General features: G+C 33.8%; 2 protein-coding genes across 4 annotated transcripts; one reads left to right on the plus strand and one right to left on the minus strand.

Annotated features, from left to right (window-relative positions):
• The first annotated feature begins 6389 nt into the window (after positions 1–6389).
• On the plus strand, positions 6390–18040 carry LOC129264521 (eukaryotic translation initiation factor 3 subunit K-like). 2 transcript variants are annotated; one of them, XM_054902403.2, is made up of 8 exons: positions 6390–6438; positions 6641–6741; positions 7922–8020; positions 9760–9880; positions 11607–11681; positions 12693–12759; positions 15001–15204; positions 15725–18040. In XM_054902403.2, exons 2-8 carry the CDS (start codon positions 6686–6688, stop codon positions 15754–15756), a joined length of 654 nt encoding a protein of 217 aa, XP_054758378.1. In that variant the 5' UTR covers positions 6390–6438; positions 6641–6685; the 3' UTR covers positions 15757–18040. The 2 variants fall into 2 exon arrangements, with proteins under 2 accessions (XP_054758378.1, XP_063958618.1); XM_064102548.1 differs by having other exon boundaries at positions 6391–6452.
• On the minus strand, positions 17120–22299 carry LOC129265806 (acylphosphatase-2-like). Of its 2 annotated transcripts, XR_010294188.1 has the most exons (5): positions 22027–22299; positions 20549–20565; positions 19581–19690; positions 18446–18972; positions 17120–18384 (listed from the first exon to the last, which is right to left on the minus strand). XR_010294188.1 is itself a non-coding variant. In XM_054903741.2 (4 exons), the coding sequence occupies exons 1-4, from the start codon at positions 22106–22108 to the stop codon at positions 18858–18860; spliced, it is 324 nt and encodes a 107-aa protein (XP_054759716.1). In that variant the 5' UTR covers positions 22109–22129; the 3' UTR covers positions 17631–18857. The 2 variants fall into 2 exon arrangements, 1 of the variants encoding a protein (XP_054759716.1); XM_054903741.2 differs by having other exon boundaries at positions 17631–18972; positions 22027–22129.
• Between the last annotated feature and the right edge of the window lie 134 nt (positions 22300–22433).

The following is a 22433-nucleotide window of genomic DNA, read 5'->3' on the forward strand; positions in this document are numbered from 1 at the left end:
GCCATCCAATCATTTAAATCTGCAATAATAATTATTACAATATTTTCCCCATCATTAATCAAGCCATAATGACCTAGTTTGTATGAGTTTTAGAAGAAGGCTTTCATTTGTTTGGGGGTAGATAGGCCTAATTGCAGTGTTTACCCGGAAAACAAATCGCCCTGGTTTCTAATTCTAATCAATCTTATCTCAGTATTGTTAAAGATTTTTTTTTGTACAGAAAGGTTACGCTCATTAATAAGTTTCACAAAGAGCAAGATTTGCAATGGGAATGACAATAAAGTTAAATTTTTATTCTCCCTGATACATTTCATAATTGTATTACATTTAAAATAAATATGAATATAAACATAAATGAGGCACTGATTTCCAAGATACACAAGCATTCCAATAAAGTATAACAAACCTCTTTCCGACGGAAACATATCGTGTCATTCCCTTGTAAAACATGAAAAAGATAATGAAATCAAAGGTAAATGTGGATCAAGAGGGATTGGCGTTTATAAATGCTCTGTTAATCTAATATAAACTTGTGAAGAAAGACAAAAGTGATACATACATTAAGACAAGTGGAACGCCTCTGGCAGTCTCGCCTGCATTACGCGATTTAATATAGCAGCAGTGCTAACTTTGAAAACTACTATAAAATAATCATTCACAAAAGCACCATTTATATAATGACATAATACCACGTTCATTGACCATAAATGACATTTGAACGGTGACTTAAGACTTGTCAACTACACCCATGTCCACATTTCATTCATTCTATCCATAAACTTTCAAAGTTATGATGGCAATTCAACAATTACCCCAACATGGCCTAAGTTTATTGACCTTAACTGACCTTTGTTTTGTGACCTGAAACTCACAGGGGATGGTCAGTGATACTTGATTACTCTTATATCCCAAGTTTTATGAACTAGATCCATAAACTTTCAGAGTTAGGATGGTAATTCAACAAATACCCCCAACACGGCCAAAGTTCATTGACCTTTAATGACCTTTGACCATGGTCATGTGACCTGAAACTCGTACAGGATGTTCAGTGATACTTGATTACTCTTATGTCCATGTTTTATGAACTAGATCCATAAACTTTCTAAGTTATGATGTCATTTCAAAAACTTAACCTTCGGTTAAGATTTTGAAAATAATTCTCCCAACATGGTCTAAGTTCATTGACCCTAAATGACCTTTGACCTTGGTCATGTGACCTGAGACTCATGCAGGATGTTCAGTAATACTTGATTAACCTTATGTCCAAGTTTCATGAACTAGGTCCATATACTTTCTAAGTTATGATGTCATTTCAAAAACTTAACCTTAGGTTAAGATTTGATGTTGACGCCGCCGCCGCCGTCGGAAAAGCGGCGCCTATAGTCTCGCTTTGCTATGCAGGCGAGACAAAAAAAAAATTATCACATCAAACATTTGTGTTTACAAAGTAATATATAATGTTCTCATCATAATACATGAACACCATTTCACACAACTGTCAATTCTTTTTCCCGCAAATATAGAACTTCACATCTCACACACATTACCATGCACAGTTTATACCTTGATGTGTGTAACAAACACACCATTCTTAATTATGCAATATTATGACACACTAAATTCAGTAAATGACATTGTTGAGAAAACGTGTAAAATGACATCACAAGAAAAGATACACAATCAAAATATTTTTTTCTTATTGAAAGATATTTAATATGTCAACAGACAAATATAAGCGAAGAGCATGAATGAATGTGTGACATAAACCTTTGACTAAGCATGGTACCTTCTAGCTGTCTTGTACCTTTTTATGGTATTTCCCAATCGGTCTACAACACCTACTTTCAAGGCAGTCTCATTCCACAGGGTTTAATCCTACTTCATCTACTAACTATTTGGTCTAAAATTGATTTAGCCAATTACAATAATTTTCAGTTAGGCTATACCCATTTAGTCTAATTTTTACTTGGTCTAACAACACTTCATCTACATGGTTAAATGAATTGCAAATGAACTAAATTTTCATTTAACAATAAGTATACGAAGTGCATATCAGACCAACTGGACATTAGACTAACTGCAAATTAGACTAAGTGGGTATTAGACCAAGTGAGTATAGAAATCGATACAAGACCAAATGGGAATAGCCCATGTGATATTAGACTATTTGTGAGGTAGACCAACTGCTTTAAGGCTAATTGAACAAACCTTAGATGGATTGGCCAAGGTTTACATGGTAGAGCCAAGTCCTTGTCTTAATTTCTATCACTACTTTAATTATTGCACTAAAGTTGGTCTCCTGTAACAAACAAAAAAGATTAATAAAAATACAAAAATGTTTGTACATAGAAGTTAAGGCATTAATTTATCTTTCTGCACTTACATGTACATTGAAAAAATTATTTGCAATCACTTTTTTTTATTCTTGAAGTAGTTGATGTCATGAAAATAATTCAATACCATTATTGGAATAAATATAAGTAAAATGCAGAAGGCCTTCTCATTTATTATTAAATAATATTGATGTATTAAAGATTGAAATACATATATGTAATACAAAACAGCAAAACCTTTGGTATCAAAATATGAATGATCATACAACAAGTTATCAGCAAATCAAATAGCTCCTCCAAAGCACACCAATCAAGGAAATTCTTAGTCTACTTGAACAGACTTCATGTGACAACAGGACTGGGGACTGTAACATTGAAGTTACCCATTAATTAGCTTATATTCAGTCACAACTCACAGGTAAAACCATGAATTTCCTTGAAAATGCCATCTGGATGACAACCCCATGTCTATGAAACAATACTCCAATTTTATTAAAGGTCAAGTCCACCTCAGAAAAATGTTGATTTGAATCAATATAGAAAAATCAGACAAGCATAATGCTGAAAATTTGATCAAAATCGGATGTAAAATAAGAAAGTCATGACATTTTAAAGTTTCGCTTATTTTTCACAAAATAGTTATATTCACAATTTAGTCACATGCAAATGAGAGAATCGATGATGTCCCTCACTCACTATTTCTTTTGTTTTTTATTGTTTGAATTATACAATATTTCAATTTTTACAGATTTGACAATAAGGTCCAACTTGACTGAACCATAAAATGTTAAAACAATGGTAATTCCACATGTTCAGGAGATATAAACTTTTTTTCACAGGACAATGAGGAGAAAATTAGAATATTTCATATAATAAAATCAAAAGAAATAGTGAGTGAGTGATGTCATCAGTTCCCTCATTTGCATACCGACTGGGATGTGCAAATGACTGTTTTGTAAAATTAAGCGACATTGAAAAATGTCATAACATTCTTATTGCACATCCGATTTGATGAAATTTTCAGTGTTACGTTTGTTGGATTTTTTTTCTTTTTATTCAAATCAATTTTTTGTTGGGGTGGACTTGTCCTTAGCTTCTTCCTTCAGCTTGCACCAAAGTGGGGGGAAAACACAATATAACAGTATAACATACTAATGGTCATAGGGAGTTACAGGTACATGTAGGACAGTGGTGTAATGAATAGAATAATATTGACTGAGGGGGCACAACATTGCATGAGGTTGGGTGACTATTTCTAATTATGTCGCAAGAGAGCAAAAATAATAAGTTTTTCTTAATGAAACTCTAATTTCATCAAAGATAAATTTGATTTTATGATTTCAACGTATCCAGAGTATGATTAATATTTAACCCTTTTCCATTTCATAACTTCCTGGTAGGACAGTGACGTAATGAATCAAATATCTTTTGGGGGGGGCACAACATGGCATATGTGGTTGGGTGACAATTTCTAATCATGTCGCAAGTGAGCAAAAATAATTCAAAATTTAATTTTTATTCAAAAATAAGTTTTTCAAAATGAAACTCTAATTTTATCGAAGATAAAAAATTTGATTTTGTGATTTCAATGTAACCGAGTATGATTAATATTCAACCCTTTTCCATTTCATAATTTCCTGTTGTTGTTTTTTGTGAAGCATTGGAAAAGGGGTGCAACTGCCCCCCCCCCCCCCCCCAGTGAGCTTGAATAGATCAATTTCTGCCTCACTGTGTCACGATTGAGAGTTCAGATATCTCCTTGGTCTGTGCAAGCATACAAGATGATTACACCTACTTTTCCCCCGTAATTCCGACAGAAGCTCATCAAGAATATCTGAGTACAACATCTGGAAAATTTCAGCTCAGCAATAGCTATGGTTTCCTCCCACTTCCATTGGATCAAGTATTATAAAGGCATCTTCGAGCACAACTCCTTCAAAATGTCTCATTCGGTCCAGCCTTGACTGAATGTGATATGAATTTCAAACACTTAGACCCATCCGTTTCCTTCTTGCTTCGGTCTTCTCTTTGTTGGCTTGAAGTCGTACATGATACTGTGTTTTAATGGACAGAGAATGATGTGAAAACAGTGAACCATGTTTTCAACATTATGATGAAGATCAGCTGTGAAGTATCTGTAGCCACAAACTTGTTCGCTTAATTTTGTTTGTATTCAAAGGTTTGTTATAACATGGATTTTCTTTGCAAAATACATAAAAATATTCTTAAGTTCTAACAGATCATGCAAAATAAAAAAACTCAGAATAATCAAATCTATATAAAATGAAAACAAATATTTTAAATCTTTCATTTGACTCAAATTATTTCCCATAGTAGGCCTACATTAAAACACAAAATAAAAAGAAGATAGGCCTATAAATAGTATGTAATATGAAAATCATAACATGAAAAATAAATATTAAAACGTGAATGATCATCAAATTTACAAAATAATGAAAATGATGTATATCATTGAAGAAGATTGGCATTAATGATGATCAATTTCCATCATGACCATCATGTCCATCAATAATGATGATCTTGATTACAAATGCCTTAAATATAGAATGACCACATCTAGCAGAAAAAATGACATTCTAGTGGGGAGAGAAAGAAATAGAGGAAAAGGTAATCTGAAAGTGACCCACCTCTTTTTTAAAGCAATTGTTCATTGCTGTATTGTATTCGTCACAAGCGCCAACAAACTTTCTCATAGGGTGCTGAAAAGTGGAACACAAAATGAATTAGGGTAAAATTATCTGTTCATAAACTGCATAAATGACATGGAGCCTAACTAGCTAGATATCATCTAGATTGAAGCCTAGATTTATACTAATTAACTTAAATTGCCTAGACAGCTGAAATCTGTCTGTTGCAAAGTAGGAGCAGTTTAAAAACATTTTAAACATCAAAACATTCTAAACATTAGGAGCAGTTCAAAACATTTTAAACATTAAAACATTAGGAGCAGTTTAAAACATTTTTTAGAACTTTTCTGGGTTTTCCTGCTATGAACACATGGAGGATCAAATCAAGACGTAATCTAGCAAAACCGAAGAAACACTCAGAGACTGATAATGACAAATAATCTGATCAAGCCATTTAGGATTGTCTAAGTTAAGCCTTTAACAGGATTCTTTCTAGCATTGGTTTTAATAGACATATCCCAGATCCCAAGTCCAACCGGGCACAATCAATCTGGCAATCTGCCCGACCTACTAGATTTCTACTATTTTTCACTAGTACAGACAACTTTGAAAGAATATTGTCAAACACATTTGTTAATAAACATTGTTTCTATGGCAAAATAAACTCCAGAGGCAGTTCGATCAGCGATTCAGCGTAAATTTCAAATTGATTGCAAAACATGTGGTTAACCAGGGAATTCCAAAGGCAAAGAGATTCTTGAAAATAAATGCCCCTTCCCTGCACGTCAACCAATTCAACATTTATTTCCAAAGCCCCAAAAGCCAAAGCAAAGGTAAAGGTAAAAGCATGACTGAGAATCTATTTAGTCTTTGACACATTATTGTTAACCACATTTCTCAAAATTTAAAAACTTCATTTTTTTTTATTTAGGTTTAACTAACACACAATAACATTCAAGTTAAAGTCTATCTAACAAGGATACATTTTACAGTAAGGTTTTATCAATTTTAACCACATGGTTAAAAATACTGATAGGGTCTAACGTTACTTGGCCTCACTGTAACTGTATTTTATGTAGTCTTCCTTGTTATTATTGTTAATCATGTTAAAATAATTATTCATTGCTCTCGCTAGCTCTAGTCTAAGTCTAACTACCGTAGTAGTAGGCCTAATAGTTATTCACCTCTTTGTGGCAGTCAAGTAGTTGTCGTATGATGGCATTACATTCATCGGAATGTAGATGTGGTGACAGATCTGGGTGCATATTCTCTTATTCTTCCAATAATCAATAAACAAGCAACGGGAAATAAATAAATGGACGTGACGTGCGGGTGCAATGCGACAGCTAGTGTAGAATCTGAAAATGCCCAAATACATGAAGATCAACGTGTGGGACTGCATACGCATTATACAAGTGAAGATTTAGATTTGTAATGCAGGCGTTTGTACATGACGTGTAAATTAAAAAGAGTAATATCACTAAAAAATATAGAATAAAAAATATTTTTTACATTAATTATTATTAATTTCTTATAATTATTGGTAACATTTATCGAAAACTATACATTTATAATCAATTTTAAATTCCTATTTAATCTATAATAATAAAAGATCCTGATGGAAAGCCTAACTTAAGATTTCATTTTCCTCACGGACAGACCCACACGTGAAACTCAATTGACCGACCAATATTGAGGGATAAAATGGCTTATGAACAGGCGCAATCTGCTGTTTCGTCGATGCTACATGGCATAAATAGGTAAATAAAGACTGAATTATTACTTATATGGAAAAATAATGACAGAAATGATGTGTTTTGTGTTGGCTGACTTCCAGTCAGGAGTCTGTTTTTTTAGACTGCAGCTGCATGCAGGGCGCGTGCGATTTCTATTGCATACAAATGGATAGGTGATATGGCACGGTTCCATGATACATTCATCCAAGAGCAAAGTCGCTGGCTGTTGTGTAAGGTCAACTTCTGAATGAGAGATGATAAATAACACAATATTGTATGCATAGACGTGATTCAATGTCATACCAGGGCCCTGGCATAACTTGTGTTGGACCCTTGTGTTTCAAAAATCTGGCAAAAATGCATTTCAAAACAAAATTGGCATTATCCGGGTTTAAGTCACCACTCTATTCACTGCCGTTCATTTCGTCAGCGGCGGTGACTTCTTTCATCTCCCATTGACTTTGTACACAATGAGCGCACACACCCTGACACACACCAGAAGAGAGGTGACTTATTTCAGGATAAGGCCACAAAATTATTGTGCCAACCCTGATTAATACTTGGCCTAAATATTGTTTTCTTTATTTGAAATATGACTTATTAATTGTAGAGGTCTAGTTGACCATTTTGCTTTGCTTTGCTGGCTTGTAATATGATGGGAGGACCTAAACCAAAGCTACGCACTTTGTTTTTAAATGATTAAAACTATGCCAATTTGAATATATTTGAACATATTTTCTTTCACTAATTTGTAATAAATATTTTAAAGATCTTTAACATAGAAGAAAATATCACAAAACTCACTAATACGAAAATCCTGCCATGTTTTCCGAACACCTCTTGATTTCGCTGCCTGATGTAGAAGGGGTCCTAAAGCTACACACTTGATTTATCATGCAAAGAAATAGTATTTCCTGTGCCTCAATTTCTAAAATATGTCCGTATTATTATAGTAAACTATGAAATCAAAGTGGATGTAACTCCAAAGTTCCAAACATTTGCTGGTTTCTCTGCATTCAAGGATTTATTGCAGCCTCTGTATAAAAATTGAATAGGGATCGTTCATCACTCTGCAGTCACAGCTTCACACACGTACACAGAGCTAGAGTGCGCATTTATTTCGCCATTGAAATTGCATGCGAAATGGAATGGTGCGTAGTTTTAGGACCCCTACCATATATTTTTTTTTCCTTGTAATTTCCAGGTATAATCCTGAGAATCTTGCTAACCTGGAGAAATATGTGGAGATCCAAGTCAGAGAAAACCAGTATGATCTGGAAGCAAATCTTGCCATTTTGAAGTTGTAAGTATCAAGTGGGATGAAATGTAAGAAATATGGTATTGTAAGCTTTGAAATGTGGGAAAGGTGAAAATTGTGAGCTGTTTATTTCATGTTATCAATTGAGATTCCAGTCTCCAGTCTTTTGCCTGATTTTAGGCCCTGAGAACTTCCAATGTCAGCCTCTTTCAAGCTACAGCACATACAGGATGTGATATGACCTGGCTTCTTTTCAGGCACAGAGAGTAAAGCATATTGCAATCTGTGTGTATTCAAAAGCTCCCCGGCTATAGATTGTTCATAAGATGCACTTTGTATGAAAAAAAAAAGTTGAAATTTTTTGAATGAGAAATGGGATACAATTCTTGCACTGACCCAATCAAGGGTGGCATGAGTTTTATAGCCCCCCCCCCCCCCCAAAATGTTAATTAATGCCCTCTACAGCCCACATAAATCGTCATCCAGTTAATAATTCATATCACTTTCCATGTACCTAACATTTGACGTGAGGTGAAGAGAATCTTTCACTGGTACAGTAAGTTACATGCAGGAATTTCTACTGATTTGAGCTTATTCCATTAATTTCATTTATTTTCACGATTGTGGGGTCAAGTTAAAATACATTTCTCTGACTACTCCGATTACAGATGTACATGTAGACTGATGGGTTTTCTGGGGGGTATTGAGTTTTTTATTTGAAATTGTATGTTTGTTGACAATATACAAAAAAATAATAATTTATGTAATGAGTTGAGATGTTTTAATTACAACAATGACAGATATGTGATGTTCTCATTTTTCTATCATTTTTTTGGTCAGACACATGCACTACACATTCACATGTATGTATGGGACTGCATAAAAGTTTGACCCAAATGTGTCAGCTTTTTGTTGTTGTCACATTTAGAATGTTTGAGCATACATGTATGAAGAGCATTATTTTGCAGTGGACTTTTTACTCGACTATTCTACCTGAATTTAGATGAAAAAGAATTTGAAAACAATAAATTTTTTAACCTTCCCCCACTATATGAGCATCCCTTATGATTTCACATTTTATTGAAGAAACATTTCTCTTTCTACTCTAGATTATGCCCCACCTCTTCACAAACCTGGATGTAGATGGCTTTAACTACAGCAGAGTCTATGCGGGCAGTCCATCAGTGACCAACCGATGCTGCCAGACACCGGCCCAATTTTTTCCACACTGGTGGACCACTAAAATAAAGAAATACATAGGAAATTCAGTGTCACAAAATATATATTTAAAAAAAATTCACATATTTGAAGTTTATAAGCTCTTTTGTGTGCAATGCACCAGAAATTTATCATGATCAATTTGCTATTTAGTAAATCTGAATTTTGCACAGTGTGTATTATTACATGTAGGTCCACTTTTTTTCCAATCATCTGAGAAAGTATTATTTACAATTCAATTTCAACAATCCAACCTTTAATTTTAAAAGTAATCAGAATCACAATTACCTTAAAATCAAAGGGATTGTGTTGAAAATGAATGCAATCAGTTCCAATACATCTATATTTTTGTGTAGGAAAATAGGACAAGGGAAAAAAAATGAAACCTCTTCTTTTGGAGCCATTGTCTCATAAGGACTGTGAGAATTCAATTTGGATGTTATTTTTCTACTAATTTGGGAATAATATATTGTGCAGTATCGATGGAGAATGTGTGAACATTTTAACGACTTTTGAAATACTTTTATGAGTAAATTTAATTTTGATATTCTGCCATGTTTCCATAGGTATCAGCTGAATCCAGCACACTTCAAAATGCACACAGCTGCTCTTATCTTTCTCAAGGCAATGACCAACCTTCCACATACCGATGTCATCCTTTGCAAATGCCTCTTAGACAATGATGTTGTATCCTTTTGTTATCACAATGCGTATGTCTTGTAATACTTGTATTCTCATTTGGTAACAAGCTTGTTTGGTATATTCATGAGCAGGGGCTTATTTTCATGAAGAGTTTCAATTATCGTGTTAAGCTTGATTGTGATTGGCTGCCGAGCCATGTTACTGTTGTAGTTGCCATAATGGCAATTACCATAGCTGTAACTCTTTATACAAGAGGCCCTTGCATCAGAATTTTAGTTATACATGTATGTAGGTTTCAAGTTATTTGCAGGGGCAGCACCATAGGGGTGGGGACAGAAGGGCAACTACCCCAAAGATTATTCAAGTTTTGAAGAAGAAAAAAAAATAGACCAAGAAAAAGAAAGAGAAAAGATTTAAATAAATATGCTTTGTTACACAGTACAATTGAAAAAGAAAGAGACTGACATCATTGTAGTTTTGTAATTTTAATGATTTTATAACACAAATTTTTACTATAAGATTAATTTTTCTTCCATGAGCAGGAGAAAAATAGTGGCTCATTTTATTCGAGATATACATGTACCAGTCCCTCTTTTTACCATCACCTTGAAAACAAAATTGTCAGAGGAATATTTTATTGTTGAAATAATTGGAATAAGAAGTGCTGGTTCTGGTAGTTTTGTATTATATTTGCCCTAATTTCCTTTTTATTTGTATGTTTGATATTGCAGCACTTGGCTGGTACTTTTGTCTCCTGTAGTGGTATTCATTGTTATGTACGTGAGCACTATAGTGCAAAGAAAATAAGAAACAGGATATGATATTATTCAAAAAGCAATTTATTTGACTTTTCATCAGAAACATCTTTTAATGAATGTTTATGAAGAATTGCGTTATTTTTAGATGAATTTTAAGAGACAATACGTCAATACGACCAATATTTAAGAAATAGGTGAATAGGCCTACATGTAATTTCCAGATGGCAACTTCTTGATGTATTTTATAGAGCATGAGGAATGAAGTCCATACAAGTTAGAATAGACTAACAATTGATCTTATTTAATGAATGCCTTTACCCTAATTGTGCTCAGATTGGTTTGAATGTTTTATTAAATTTTTATAATAGTCATTGGCCCAAACTCACAAAGGTGGTCTGAAATCTGTGGTTTGAAGCTATGGGTTATAAATGCAGATTTTATCCATTAATCACACATTCAGTGCATACAGTGGTGCTCAAAAGTTAGTGAACCCAACCAGAAAATGAACATATTTAAAGTGTTCAAGTTCTGCCATGTTTTAAATATTTAATTGTGAAATCAGGTGATGAAATATTACATTCAATAAAGTTTGTTTCTCTTGGCTCACCGAACATTGTAGTGTTGTTGTCTACATTCAACCCTCTGCATGAAAGAGTGCATTTTGTAATGGGGTTCACTAACTTTTGAGCACAACTGTTTAAGTGTTCATGATGTTGATTGCACGCTATTCTTACAGCACATTAATGCTAATTACCAAGTTTACGTCATTAATGAGCCCACTTTTTGTGTTAATTAATTTACATAAACAGTTGACTAAAAAAGAGTCACAAATATCTATTCTATGCTAAAAACATGCTTTCATTATTGGAAGCTTTCACAAATTACATGCTGAATTATTAAAGTGTAATTAATGCAAGATCTGCATAAAGCATGGATTCAAACCACCTTTGTGTGAGTTAGAGCCTTTTTGTTTATCTCAGTAATTCACATTTTCCTTAACATGATATTTTTAGCAACAAGAGGAACCACTGGCATCCATATGTTACTTTGCAGGATTATTAGAAATGTGTCACTTCAAACAGTTCTGGGTAAGTTTTAAAATGTACAGGGAACTTCGCCAATTTGGCCTAAGTCAAATACTTTGGGACCACAGAAGTCTGTTTGAATTGAGGAAAACTTGACTTAGGAGAATAATGTTAGTTGTTTTGGTCTCAAAAATTCTTTCGACTTTAAAGGCAAATGTTTGGCTTATGGAGATTTGACTTTGGCAAATTTATCTGTAGTTTCAATTTATTCCTCTCTCCTAGAAGTATACTTGCAAGCACCATTCCTACTCCATGTATTTTACTTGGTGATGATAAAAAGGGAGAGTTTCAGTTGCGTCTGGTTTAGTACTTTAAGGAGCTCTTAGACAAAGTTCAAGTTTGTAGACACTTCAACATTTTAATGACTTTTGTTCCGTGTAGATTACTACAAAAACTATATTAAGGGTAATTTTTGTTTCATTATCAAATGGAGGAATGGCTGTAAGGTAAAGGTAATTCCTATGTCACGTGATGTAACATCTCGAATATACATGTAGTATATGCCATACAGGAATATTGTTGAATTTTATTGGATTTTTGAACATGTATTGAAACTAAAACATTTGTTAGTATTTAGAGACAATTGATAAAAAACATAATTTTTCAGGAATATAATCGTTTAAAAAATTTGATACACATTTGTGCACGGTTTCTTTTAGAATTTCATTTGTTCTGACAGGCTGGACAGAAATTATTGAAGTCCCTATAATCAGGGGCAGATCCAAGATTTTCCAAAAAGGGGGGGGGCACATTTTCCTGAGGAAAATTTGACAAGACAAGCAAGATAGAAGGTTTCCACCCGAAATTTAAGGTAATTTCGTTCACAGAAAATTTGACCCCTGGATCCACCAGTGCCTGTAATGCTTATGTACAATGTACATATTGTAGCACAACAATGTCACAGGCATGTGCAATGCTGCAGTGTATAGCAGAACAAGCCTTAAAAAAAGACAACTATGCAAAACAAAAATTGCCACCATCACATTTTCTTGTGTATTTCATATCACTTAACAGATTGAGTATGATGCCAGGCCTGCAGCCTTACAAAATGTTGCTGGTTTTCACAATGCCATCAGGAAATGTAAGTAGTTTATCGAGAACACTTACATGTACTTGATCATTCTGTGTGTTGTTTTACCAAGTTTTAGCACATTTATGATCAGGATCATGACGTTGTAGATGGAGAGCCCCACTTTTTTTCTTTAGTAGATTTTATTGGTAGCAAATTTGTCACTATGTGAATGTGAACTGAGCTGTCATGTGAAAAATCTTCAAATTTGCATACCCCGCATTGTATTGAACAATTTTTTGTTTTTGTCTCACCTGCGAAGCAGAGTGAGACTATAGGCGCCGCTTTTCCGACTTCGGCGGCGGAGTCAACACCAAATCTTAACCGAAGGTTAAGTTTTTGAAATGACAGCATAACTTAGAAAGTATATGGACCTAGTTCATGAAACTTGGCCATAAGGTTAATCAAGTATTACTGAACATCCTGCCTTAGTTTCAGTTCACATGGCTAAGGTCAAAGGTCATTTAGGGTCAATGAACTTTGGCCAAATTGGGGGTATCTGTTGAATTACCATCATAACTTTAAAAGTTCATGGATCTGATTCATGAAACTTGGACATAATAGTAATCAAATATCACTGAACATCCTGTGCGAATTTCAGGTCACATGACCAACATCAAAGGTCAATGAACTTTGGCCATAATGGGGGTATCTGTTGAATTACCATCATAACTTCAAAAGTTTATGGATATGATTCATGAAACTTGGACATAAGAGTAATCAAGTTTCTTTGAACATCCCGTCTGAGTTTCAGGTCACATGACCAAGGTCAAAGGTCATTTAAGTTCAATGAACTTTGGCCATGTTGGGGGTATTTGTTGAATTACCATCAAATCCGTGTAAGTGTATTGGTCTAGTTCATAAAACGTGGACATAAGTGTAACCAAGTATCAATGAACATCTTGTGCAAGTTTCAGGTCACATGACCAAGGTCAAAGGTTAATGGACTTTGGCCATGTTGGGGGTATTTGTTGAATTACCATCATAACTCTAAGTATATTGGTCTAGTTCATAAAACTTGGACACAAGTGTCATCAAGTATCACTGAACATCTCATGCGAGTTTCAGGTCACATGGCGAAAGTCAAAGGTCATTTAAGGTCATTTAACTTTGGCCATTTTAGAGGTAATTATTAGATTGCTGTCATAACTTTCAAAGTTTATAGATATAGTGTATAAAATATGGATACTGGGGTAATCAAGTATCACTGACAAGTTTTAGGTCACATGATCAAGATCAAATATAAATGAACGTAGTATTGTATCATTACATGAATGGTGTTTTTTGTGAATAATTATTTTATAGTAGTTTTCAAAGTCAGCACTGCTGCTATATTGAATCGTGTGATGCAGGTGAGACCGCTAGAGGCATTCCACTTGTTTCTAAAGAGTTTTTCTATCATGTTTAAATGACTAGATTTCGATAGTTGCCTTGACCATCTGCAATGAAATAAACAATGAAGTTGACAAAATTGAATTACATGTGAATCAGTTTAAGTTGAATCTTTGGGGATCATAGAAATCTGTTTGATTTATGGGGAAATTATGGCATATCATATGTTTGCACTTTCTGGGACCCGTTGCATATAACTTTTACTATTAAAAACTCTGGCAAAACTTTTTGCCAGAGTTTTTTAAAGTGTAATTTTCAATATATAAATTTTTCTTTATTTCATTGAAAAAATGCCTTGACTTGGTGATTATTGAACTTATGAATGGCCTACTTGGACAGAGTCTACTGTAATTTGTATTTGATGTTAGTGATACAATAATGGCAGATGTGTCTTTTGTAATCCTTTGGCAATAAGATATCATAATCCTGATGTATTTTCTTAGTAAATTTACCCATGAAATCACATGTCAAATGGATATCTCATTCCTTTCACATTTTATTTATTCTTTTTGTCAGTAAAATTTTTTCGACCCAAAATATAACTTTGCCACGATTCATTTTAAATGAAATCTCTTTTAGTACAATGTACATTCATATTTGTTTGAAAATATCAATACTTTTGATATCTCAGCTCGATCAATGTCGATCTGGCACTGCTCAGTGGCTGCCAGGTCCACGATCAATTGGGCAAAATGAATTGTTTGATGATTTCTTGTTCTGATTCCTATTTCGAACAATATATGGATTTTTATTATAAATTTTATTATTTTATAATTTGTCATTTCATATTCAAGTAATTCTGAAGCTGTGCATGACTCGTTTTGATTTTCTTTTGTGCTCTGAATGACCTTTCACCTGTAGTCATCTGTCATGTGATCAACAGTACCTACCAGACCATTGAGAAGGTACAGCTAGGTGAACTTCTAGGAATATCGGATGATACAGAGCTGAAGAGTTGGATGGCCAACTATGACTGGAAGGAGCTTGATGGTGGCAAGGTCTTCATTTCCAATCAGGATGAAAGCGTCAAGACGAAGAACATCACAGAGAAAATTGGCTTTGATAGTAAGTGTGAATGTATTTTTAGTTCATTGGCAATTGTTTTTCCCAACAGATCAGATTTTCAAAGATTTTATGCTTTTAAACTGATCTCAAGTTGGACTTCCACTTTAATTATTCTGAAAAATGATCCCAACACCTAACATTACCCCATCATTGTTGATAGTTTTAACGACAGTTGCGATTTCCAGGAACAGCAATGCAGTCGAAGTCTGCATAAGTAAACTTAAGTTGAATTAATTTTGCAGATGGTCCTGTAACATAAGGTTTAGTGATTGATTGTACAATCAATTAGCATGCTTGTTTGCACATAAGATCAATCTTTAAGCTTTGCATGAGGGGTCTAGGTTGTTTGCAAAATTAAAAGAAAAATCAACCTCTTTCCTAAATCAAAGGAGCCAAAATGATTTGACTCAGGGTAATAGTGGATATGCTATTTTATTATTTTCATCCGGAAAAATATTTGTTTTTTCAATGTTTTAAAAGATGATGAATGAAATTTAATTTCTTATCAATTTATTTGCAGATGTGGCTACTGTTATGAAGATATCCCAGTGACCCTGATGCAAAAGGCCAACATGGACAATTCATAAACTTTAGCAAATACCATTCTGAAAATGGCAGTGATACGGACTGTATATGAGACACATTCGTGTGGTGGAGCAATTTATGACCTTGTTGTGACCTACAAGAAGTTCAGTTTCATTTGTCTTCATGTTCCAGTATATAGAGGTCTGCCGTTCAAGTGCGTCATGGGATTCCTTTACTTTCTGTGTTTTGTCGTGTTTACCATTTGTTTCAGTTTAGAATCATGTTATATTTATGTAGGTCAATTCTAATTAGCATTTACACATGCTTTACAAAGCAGTGTATTGAAGTTCTCGTCCTCGTGGAATATTTACACCATGTAAGAAAGATTCTGGAATTAATACCAGATTGACCACTAAAATAACGTTGGGAATAGTATTCAAATAATTCTCATATTTGAAAATTCATATTTGTTATTTTGACACTGGTATTATGATGCCCAATGCAGTGACTGAATGTGTCATGACAGATCTGCCCAAAGGCAACTGTCAAAGAAGTATACTGCAAAGCAAAACAGAATATTTCATTCCCAAATCCATAAAGTGGCATAATTGATTAATTATGAAAGCTTTCAATTTACTTTACAATTTTTCTGATCCAGGGCTCCATAACATAAATGAATGCGATAAAGAACCAATCTGATTGGTTCCTGGTCAAATGAACAAAGTGTGCATGATACAAGGTTTTTGATTGGTCATTGGCATTTGATTGCAAATTTGTATGTTACGAAGCCCACTCATCAGTGATGTACATCGATAGTGGGGCATTTGGCAGTTGAGATCATTTTGGCCTGCCTTCCTGTTCAAAATAGCCTGGTACCGTAATGGTCAACAAAACTGTCATTTGGATCTTCATGAGAAATCCATTTTTATGCCCCTGTAGACGAAGTCCGGAGGGGGCATTAAGCATTGCCCCTGTCCGTCCGACCCCCACTTGGTTTCCGCGCTATAACTTGAAAAATATTTAATGGATTTTAGAAATTTTGGGTGTGGAGGTAGATGACACCAAAATACAGGCTAAGTTCAAATTCGGAGTCCGCAGGTCAAAGCTCATTAAATATATGCAAATTGGTTTCCGCATGATAACTTTGGAAATATTCACCAGATATTAAAAATGTTTGGTGTCTAGGTAGATGACACCAAAATACAGGCTAAGTTTGAAATCGGAGCCCATAGGTCAAAGCTCATGCTGCAAGCAGCTGTATTGAAAAAATTTATGAGACAGCAAGACCACATTTCCATATGACACAATGAAGTGACATCAAATGACCCGACTGTCATATCTTTCAGAGATTATTATGGAAAGGGCGAGTATTTAGGTCTAAATTTGTTCATTAATTATGTATGCATATTGGTTTCTGCACGATATTAAGTTCAATCATATTGAATGAATTTCTGATCGCGTTAAGCGGGGGCATCTGTGTCCTTCGGACACATCAAATTTCTATTCAGTTATGAAAGCCTCTTATTCACTTTTCTTGGAAAGCAGCATGAAATATTACAATTGTGGATGATTAAGTTTGATTTCACTTTTGACCCACTTGTCATTACAACTTAATACAAAGACTCTGAATGAATCAGTAGAATACCTTAAGAATTTGCAAGTATATACAGATTTATTTATTACAATAACAAAAGAAACACAGCTTATATATTGTAACTAAAAAAATCACGAAATACCATTTCAGTGTTACACAAGTACTAGGCCTATAATGCAATGCAAAGAAATCAGTTACCATTAAAATTTAATGTACACAAAACCACTATTGTACAATATGTAAGTTAACAATAGTGTAATACTGTTTTAACGAAGCCTCATGACATTATGGATTTTTTAAAAGGTCAACATATAATGTGTATTCTGACATGAAATACCAAGGAAAGGGACTTTCAGAAGGATGAACAAATGTTTCAAAACACAAAGGTTGTCTTTTCCCAACTACAATGGATTTAGGTGATTTCCAATCAACTGCATTTACAGTAATTAATATATTCTGTTAAGCTTGTAATACTGATTGCAATGCTACTTCATAAAAATGCATCAATATTTGTGTTTCCAATTACGGTGCAGTGTCCCTTGCATTCTTTTTTTGCATAAAAAAAAGAAAATCATTCACAGTATCAAGGTGGAATATGTTTCTTTTTAACCAGTATCCATGTTTCATTTCTTCTATAAATATGAAGTATAGTTCTCAGAGAATGTCAATAAATAAATTTGTACAGAATTTTGACTGTATATCTCCTAAAACACTCAATCTTGTTTACAGAATTTTTATTTTCCTGGTGTTCTATTTCATGCTTTCATTGTGAAATTTAGGGATGCCAGTTAATTGTCACAGCCTTGGAGGGCAAGAATAATCTGGAGATGTTGGCATCTATGAATCAGCCACATCTCAAGCTTCAAATAGACTTGATAGAAACTGAATTTTTGATGATTGGTGTCAACATCTTTGGGGACAAAAGGAAGGAGTTTTTCAATCTTGTTTTTTTATTTCACAATACTATTTTCGGTCATGCATTATTTTTTTTCTCGCCTTATTGCAGGTATAATGTTTGAAATCCAGAGAACAAATGGGCTATCATTTCAGTCTGTGATTGACTCCCACAACAAATACAGCTTTAATTAGGCATTTTATAAATAAAAATGCCTTAAATATGGCGTGATCATGCTGAAATATATTTTAGTACTTTTCCTGAAACTTTGCATCCCTTAGATTTTATGATTGTTATAGGAAATGATACATCTATTTGAAGCAACAGCAAGAAATGTATTACAATAATGGCCATTATATACATACCAATTCAAAACACTTTGTAAATCTTAAAATAAACACTTTGAACCAAACTTTTCTACTTGAAACAAGTGAATATTAGTGTCCTTTATCTTGAAACACAGGATACAATTCAGATTATAGCTGCCATCAATCTGATTAAATTACATTTATAAGCACTCTGTACAAGGTACATGCATATTTATCACTGCGGACTTGTAAAGAAAATAAAATAAATATTACGACACATTGCCCAATAATCATGAATACAACTCCAGTAAATCAGCTATTTGCAAGCCTGCTACCTCATAATATCAAATGATTTAAAAGTTAGCTCATCAACATTTTTCTCATTCGAGAATACTGCCTTGTCAATCCTTGACTTCGGGCTTCCTTTAGTTTTCAACCAAGATTTCCTACAAGGAAAGAGAAAAACAAAGAAAGAGAATGCAATTTACACTACAGTTATAAACTGAAATGGAATTTGTGTTGGTTACAATGATAAATGTTTGAGACCTAGTTATTATTCACAAATTCACTTCATATTACATATCATGTGATAAGTGTTTCAGAAATGATTTTAGAAATTATTGGAGTTGCAAGTGGCAAAGTGCTACACAAAATGCATAACTGGATCAGATTTCACAAAACTGATCATTGCCTTGGGGCATACATGTACAGGTTGTAAAGTGCAATTACATTTTAAATTATCAAAGTATCATTCTGGTCAAAAGCCAGAGCTAGTGATTGTGACATTTCCAAGTTAACGCTGAGGATTAATATGATTATTTTCCTTTTGAACATTATTGAATACAAACCAAAAGTATCTTTTCCCAGTTCTTTGTCTTTTGGGCTTTAGCCATACTCTGAAATGTTGTCCTTTCATCCCAAAGGGGATGTTCATCCTGAATTCAAGTCAATATTGATCACTGCTTCATTTATATTCTCTTATTTTACTTTTTCAGAATTCTGCCCTGTATGTTTTTTTTTATTTTTTTTTATATATATATACATAAATGCTTACATCAGTTTGATTTTATCTTCTTGTCCCTGAGCTTGCCCAATAACTGTCCCTTTGTTGGTGTTTTGTACCCATCCTGTCAGAAATAATTCCCTTGCTTTCCTTCTCGTATCCTGAGGAGAGAGATAGAGTTAGATTCATAAGCATATACCTGTAGATTTTCTTGTAACATAAGCAATTTTTTTTAATTTGCACCACATAACTAGGCCTACTTCTAATTCCATTGAGCTATGATAATTCTCTCGTAAACACTAAAACAGCCACAGGTTTAGTATGATTATGATACCGAAAAACATATTAACATCACTTACAAAATGGGCTGAAAGTGTATTTGTGCAATAATTTACTTTTGATCTTTAAACTGGATGTCTTCTCGAAATTATGCTTCAATTGTGAAGGAAGAAGACTTGTTTGATCCAGGACTGTTCTATTTTCCTTACAAAATACAAAAGCATGCATTATGAAACCATAGTAAGAATATGTTGCATCTATAGAATTAGAGTCTAGAGAGATTATTCTCTTCAGAACCTAAATGAACTATCTCTATTCTTCATTTGGGGGGGAAATTTCTTTAACTATCTGCATATCATGGCCATTCTCTGCAGCAATAATGAAATTTCTCCACAAATTTTATTTTAACCCAAAATTTGGTTGAAATATGAACTGACCAAATATTGGTAAAAAAAAAATCATTTTGCATGCAATTTTGTTTTAACCAACTGTTGGTTAGTGCCCGTAAGTTCATATCTGAACCAACTACTTAAAGGTTGGTTAAACAATTTCTGAGTGCAAAATTAAACATTTCTTTATAGAAGTCCAAACTTTTGTTCAATCTCGGGCATATTTTTCCATTAATAAAGATAAATCATATATGATTTGCTTTGGCTTTTATTCTGCAAAACATGTCACCATTAAAATAGGCTTGACTGAAAGATAAAAACATCAGATGTGGGTGTGTAATGTTCACTTACCCTTCTAAAGAAGACACCTGCAAAATAATCATACATTAAAGAGAAAGTTTAAAAAGTTTGATTGGGAGAGATTTAAGAGGTAGCTCTCCTGGAACAATTGTACAATTTGATCAATCAGGCATTAATGGATTAAAGTAATTCAGTCTAAACTATTTTTTATTTCCTTTAAATTGCTTAGCAAATGAAGAAAAAGGCAAAACCTGATAAAAAAATCTTAAGTACTGAAGTGATAAGAACTTAAAGGAGAATGAAACCCTTGAAACCAGCTGAATCCATATCAAAGAGAAAAATCAAAGAAACATATTGTTGAAAGTTTGAGGAAGATTGAATGAATAAAAGGAAAGTTATGAGAATTTGAATATTGAGATCACTAATGCCACGTAGATCCTCCCATTGGCAATGCGACCAAGATCTGTGATATCACACACGTACAACTCCTTCATTACGTTAGTACTTATTTCTCTTATATTCTCATTTTTATAGAGTCTATCACAAGGTGAGGTGTTCTCTTTATGAGAGGACAAGTACAGAGGTTTTACAACATTATATCATTGATGAATCGTTTGTCATATGATTATAGAATGAGCAAAAAGAGATGTTTTGGGGTATATTTTCAGCGTCCAAAAGGGGAGAGTTGTTCATCTGTGACATCATAGATCTTGGTCGCATTGCCAATGGGAGGATCTCCATAGCATTAGTGATCTCGACATTCAAATGCTCATAACTCTTCTATTGCTAGTCCTATTTTACTCAAACCTTTGTTAATCTTATTCTTTGATTTTTCTGCTTTCACAAAAGCTAACTTGCTCCAAGAGTTTCATTCTCCTTTAAGTTAAAAGTCCAAATTGGTAAATGACATTCATTAATGGCTGAGATGAGAAGACTCCAAAGAAATAGCATGAATGCATGCAAGTGAAATAATATTAATAAATGCAAAATATCAATTAAAACTTAAAGCTTCAGTCTCAAGTATAATAATGAAGTACTATGGAGCTGACCCTAAAGTATAGGCCTATGCAATTTGAATAGATTTTTCAAAGTTGGTGTTCCTCCTTCACTGTCTTCTCTTGACTCTTCTTCTGTTGGTCCACCATCTATGGTACTAGATGTCTTACAAAAGCAAACAAGATCAGATCATTAATTCAAAACCTAGGTCTAAAAAAAAAGTGGAAAAAAAAACTCGAGGGAGTCTAGGCTAGCCGGCTAGCTCTGGCGAAAATAGACAAATTGACTGGTTGCCAAATAAAAAGAACCCCCCCCCCCCCTCTGCCGACGTCAGGGACGGGACTGTCGTGTTGCGCTTGCACGCACTGAGTGACTGTGTTCGTGATGCCAAGTATTGCTGCTGGCAGCAGAACTGCCAGAAGCCAATGTTCAACCCATTAACGCGATTTTAATTCACTTGATTTAAAGAGGAAGACATAATACCTCCATCACAGGCATCGCTACAATACTGTTATGATTTCGAACACTTTTACCTTGAACTTTTCCAAATATTTCGAAATCTATTGACCTCCAAATTATCTGTTTTGTTGAAGCAGACGCTCTCGATGTCGCCATGTTTACAATTTAATGATCTTTCTTTCCTCGTTCACACTACTTAATAATGCCATCATTTAGGTTTTGAAGAAATTTAAACAAAATTAAAATCTTTTGATAATAAAAATAATTTGGTTGAAAATAAGAATATATCCAGATACACACAAACGTCTAAAAATAAAGATTACAAAAATATATAACTTTATCAACTCATTTACCTTTAAAATAGGCCAATCCATTTTTCAAGTAGGGTGGTTGGGATAAAGATGTTCAATATAAACTTGATATTTGTGTATGCTATGATCATCCAAGAATTGATTCAAACTAAATTATGGTTAGTTTTAAA

This window comes from Lytechinus pictus, chromosome 7 (assembly GCF_037042905.1).
Source record: "Lytechinus pictus isolate F3 Inbred chromosome 7, Lp3.0, whole genome shotgun sequence".
NCBI classification, from domain to species: Eukaryota; Metazoa; Echinodermata; class Echinoidea; order Temnopleuroida; family Toxopneustidae; genus Lytechinus; species Lytechinus pictus.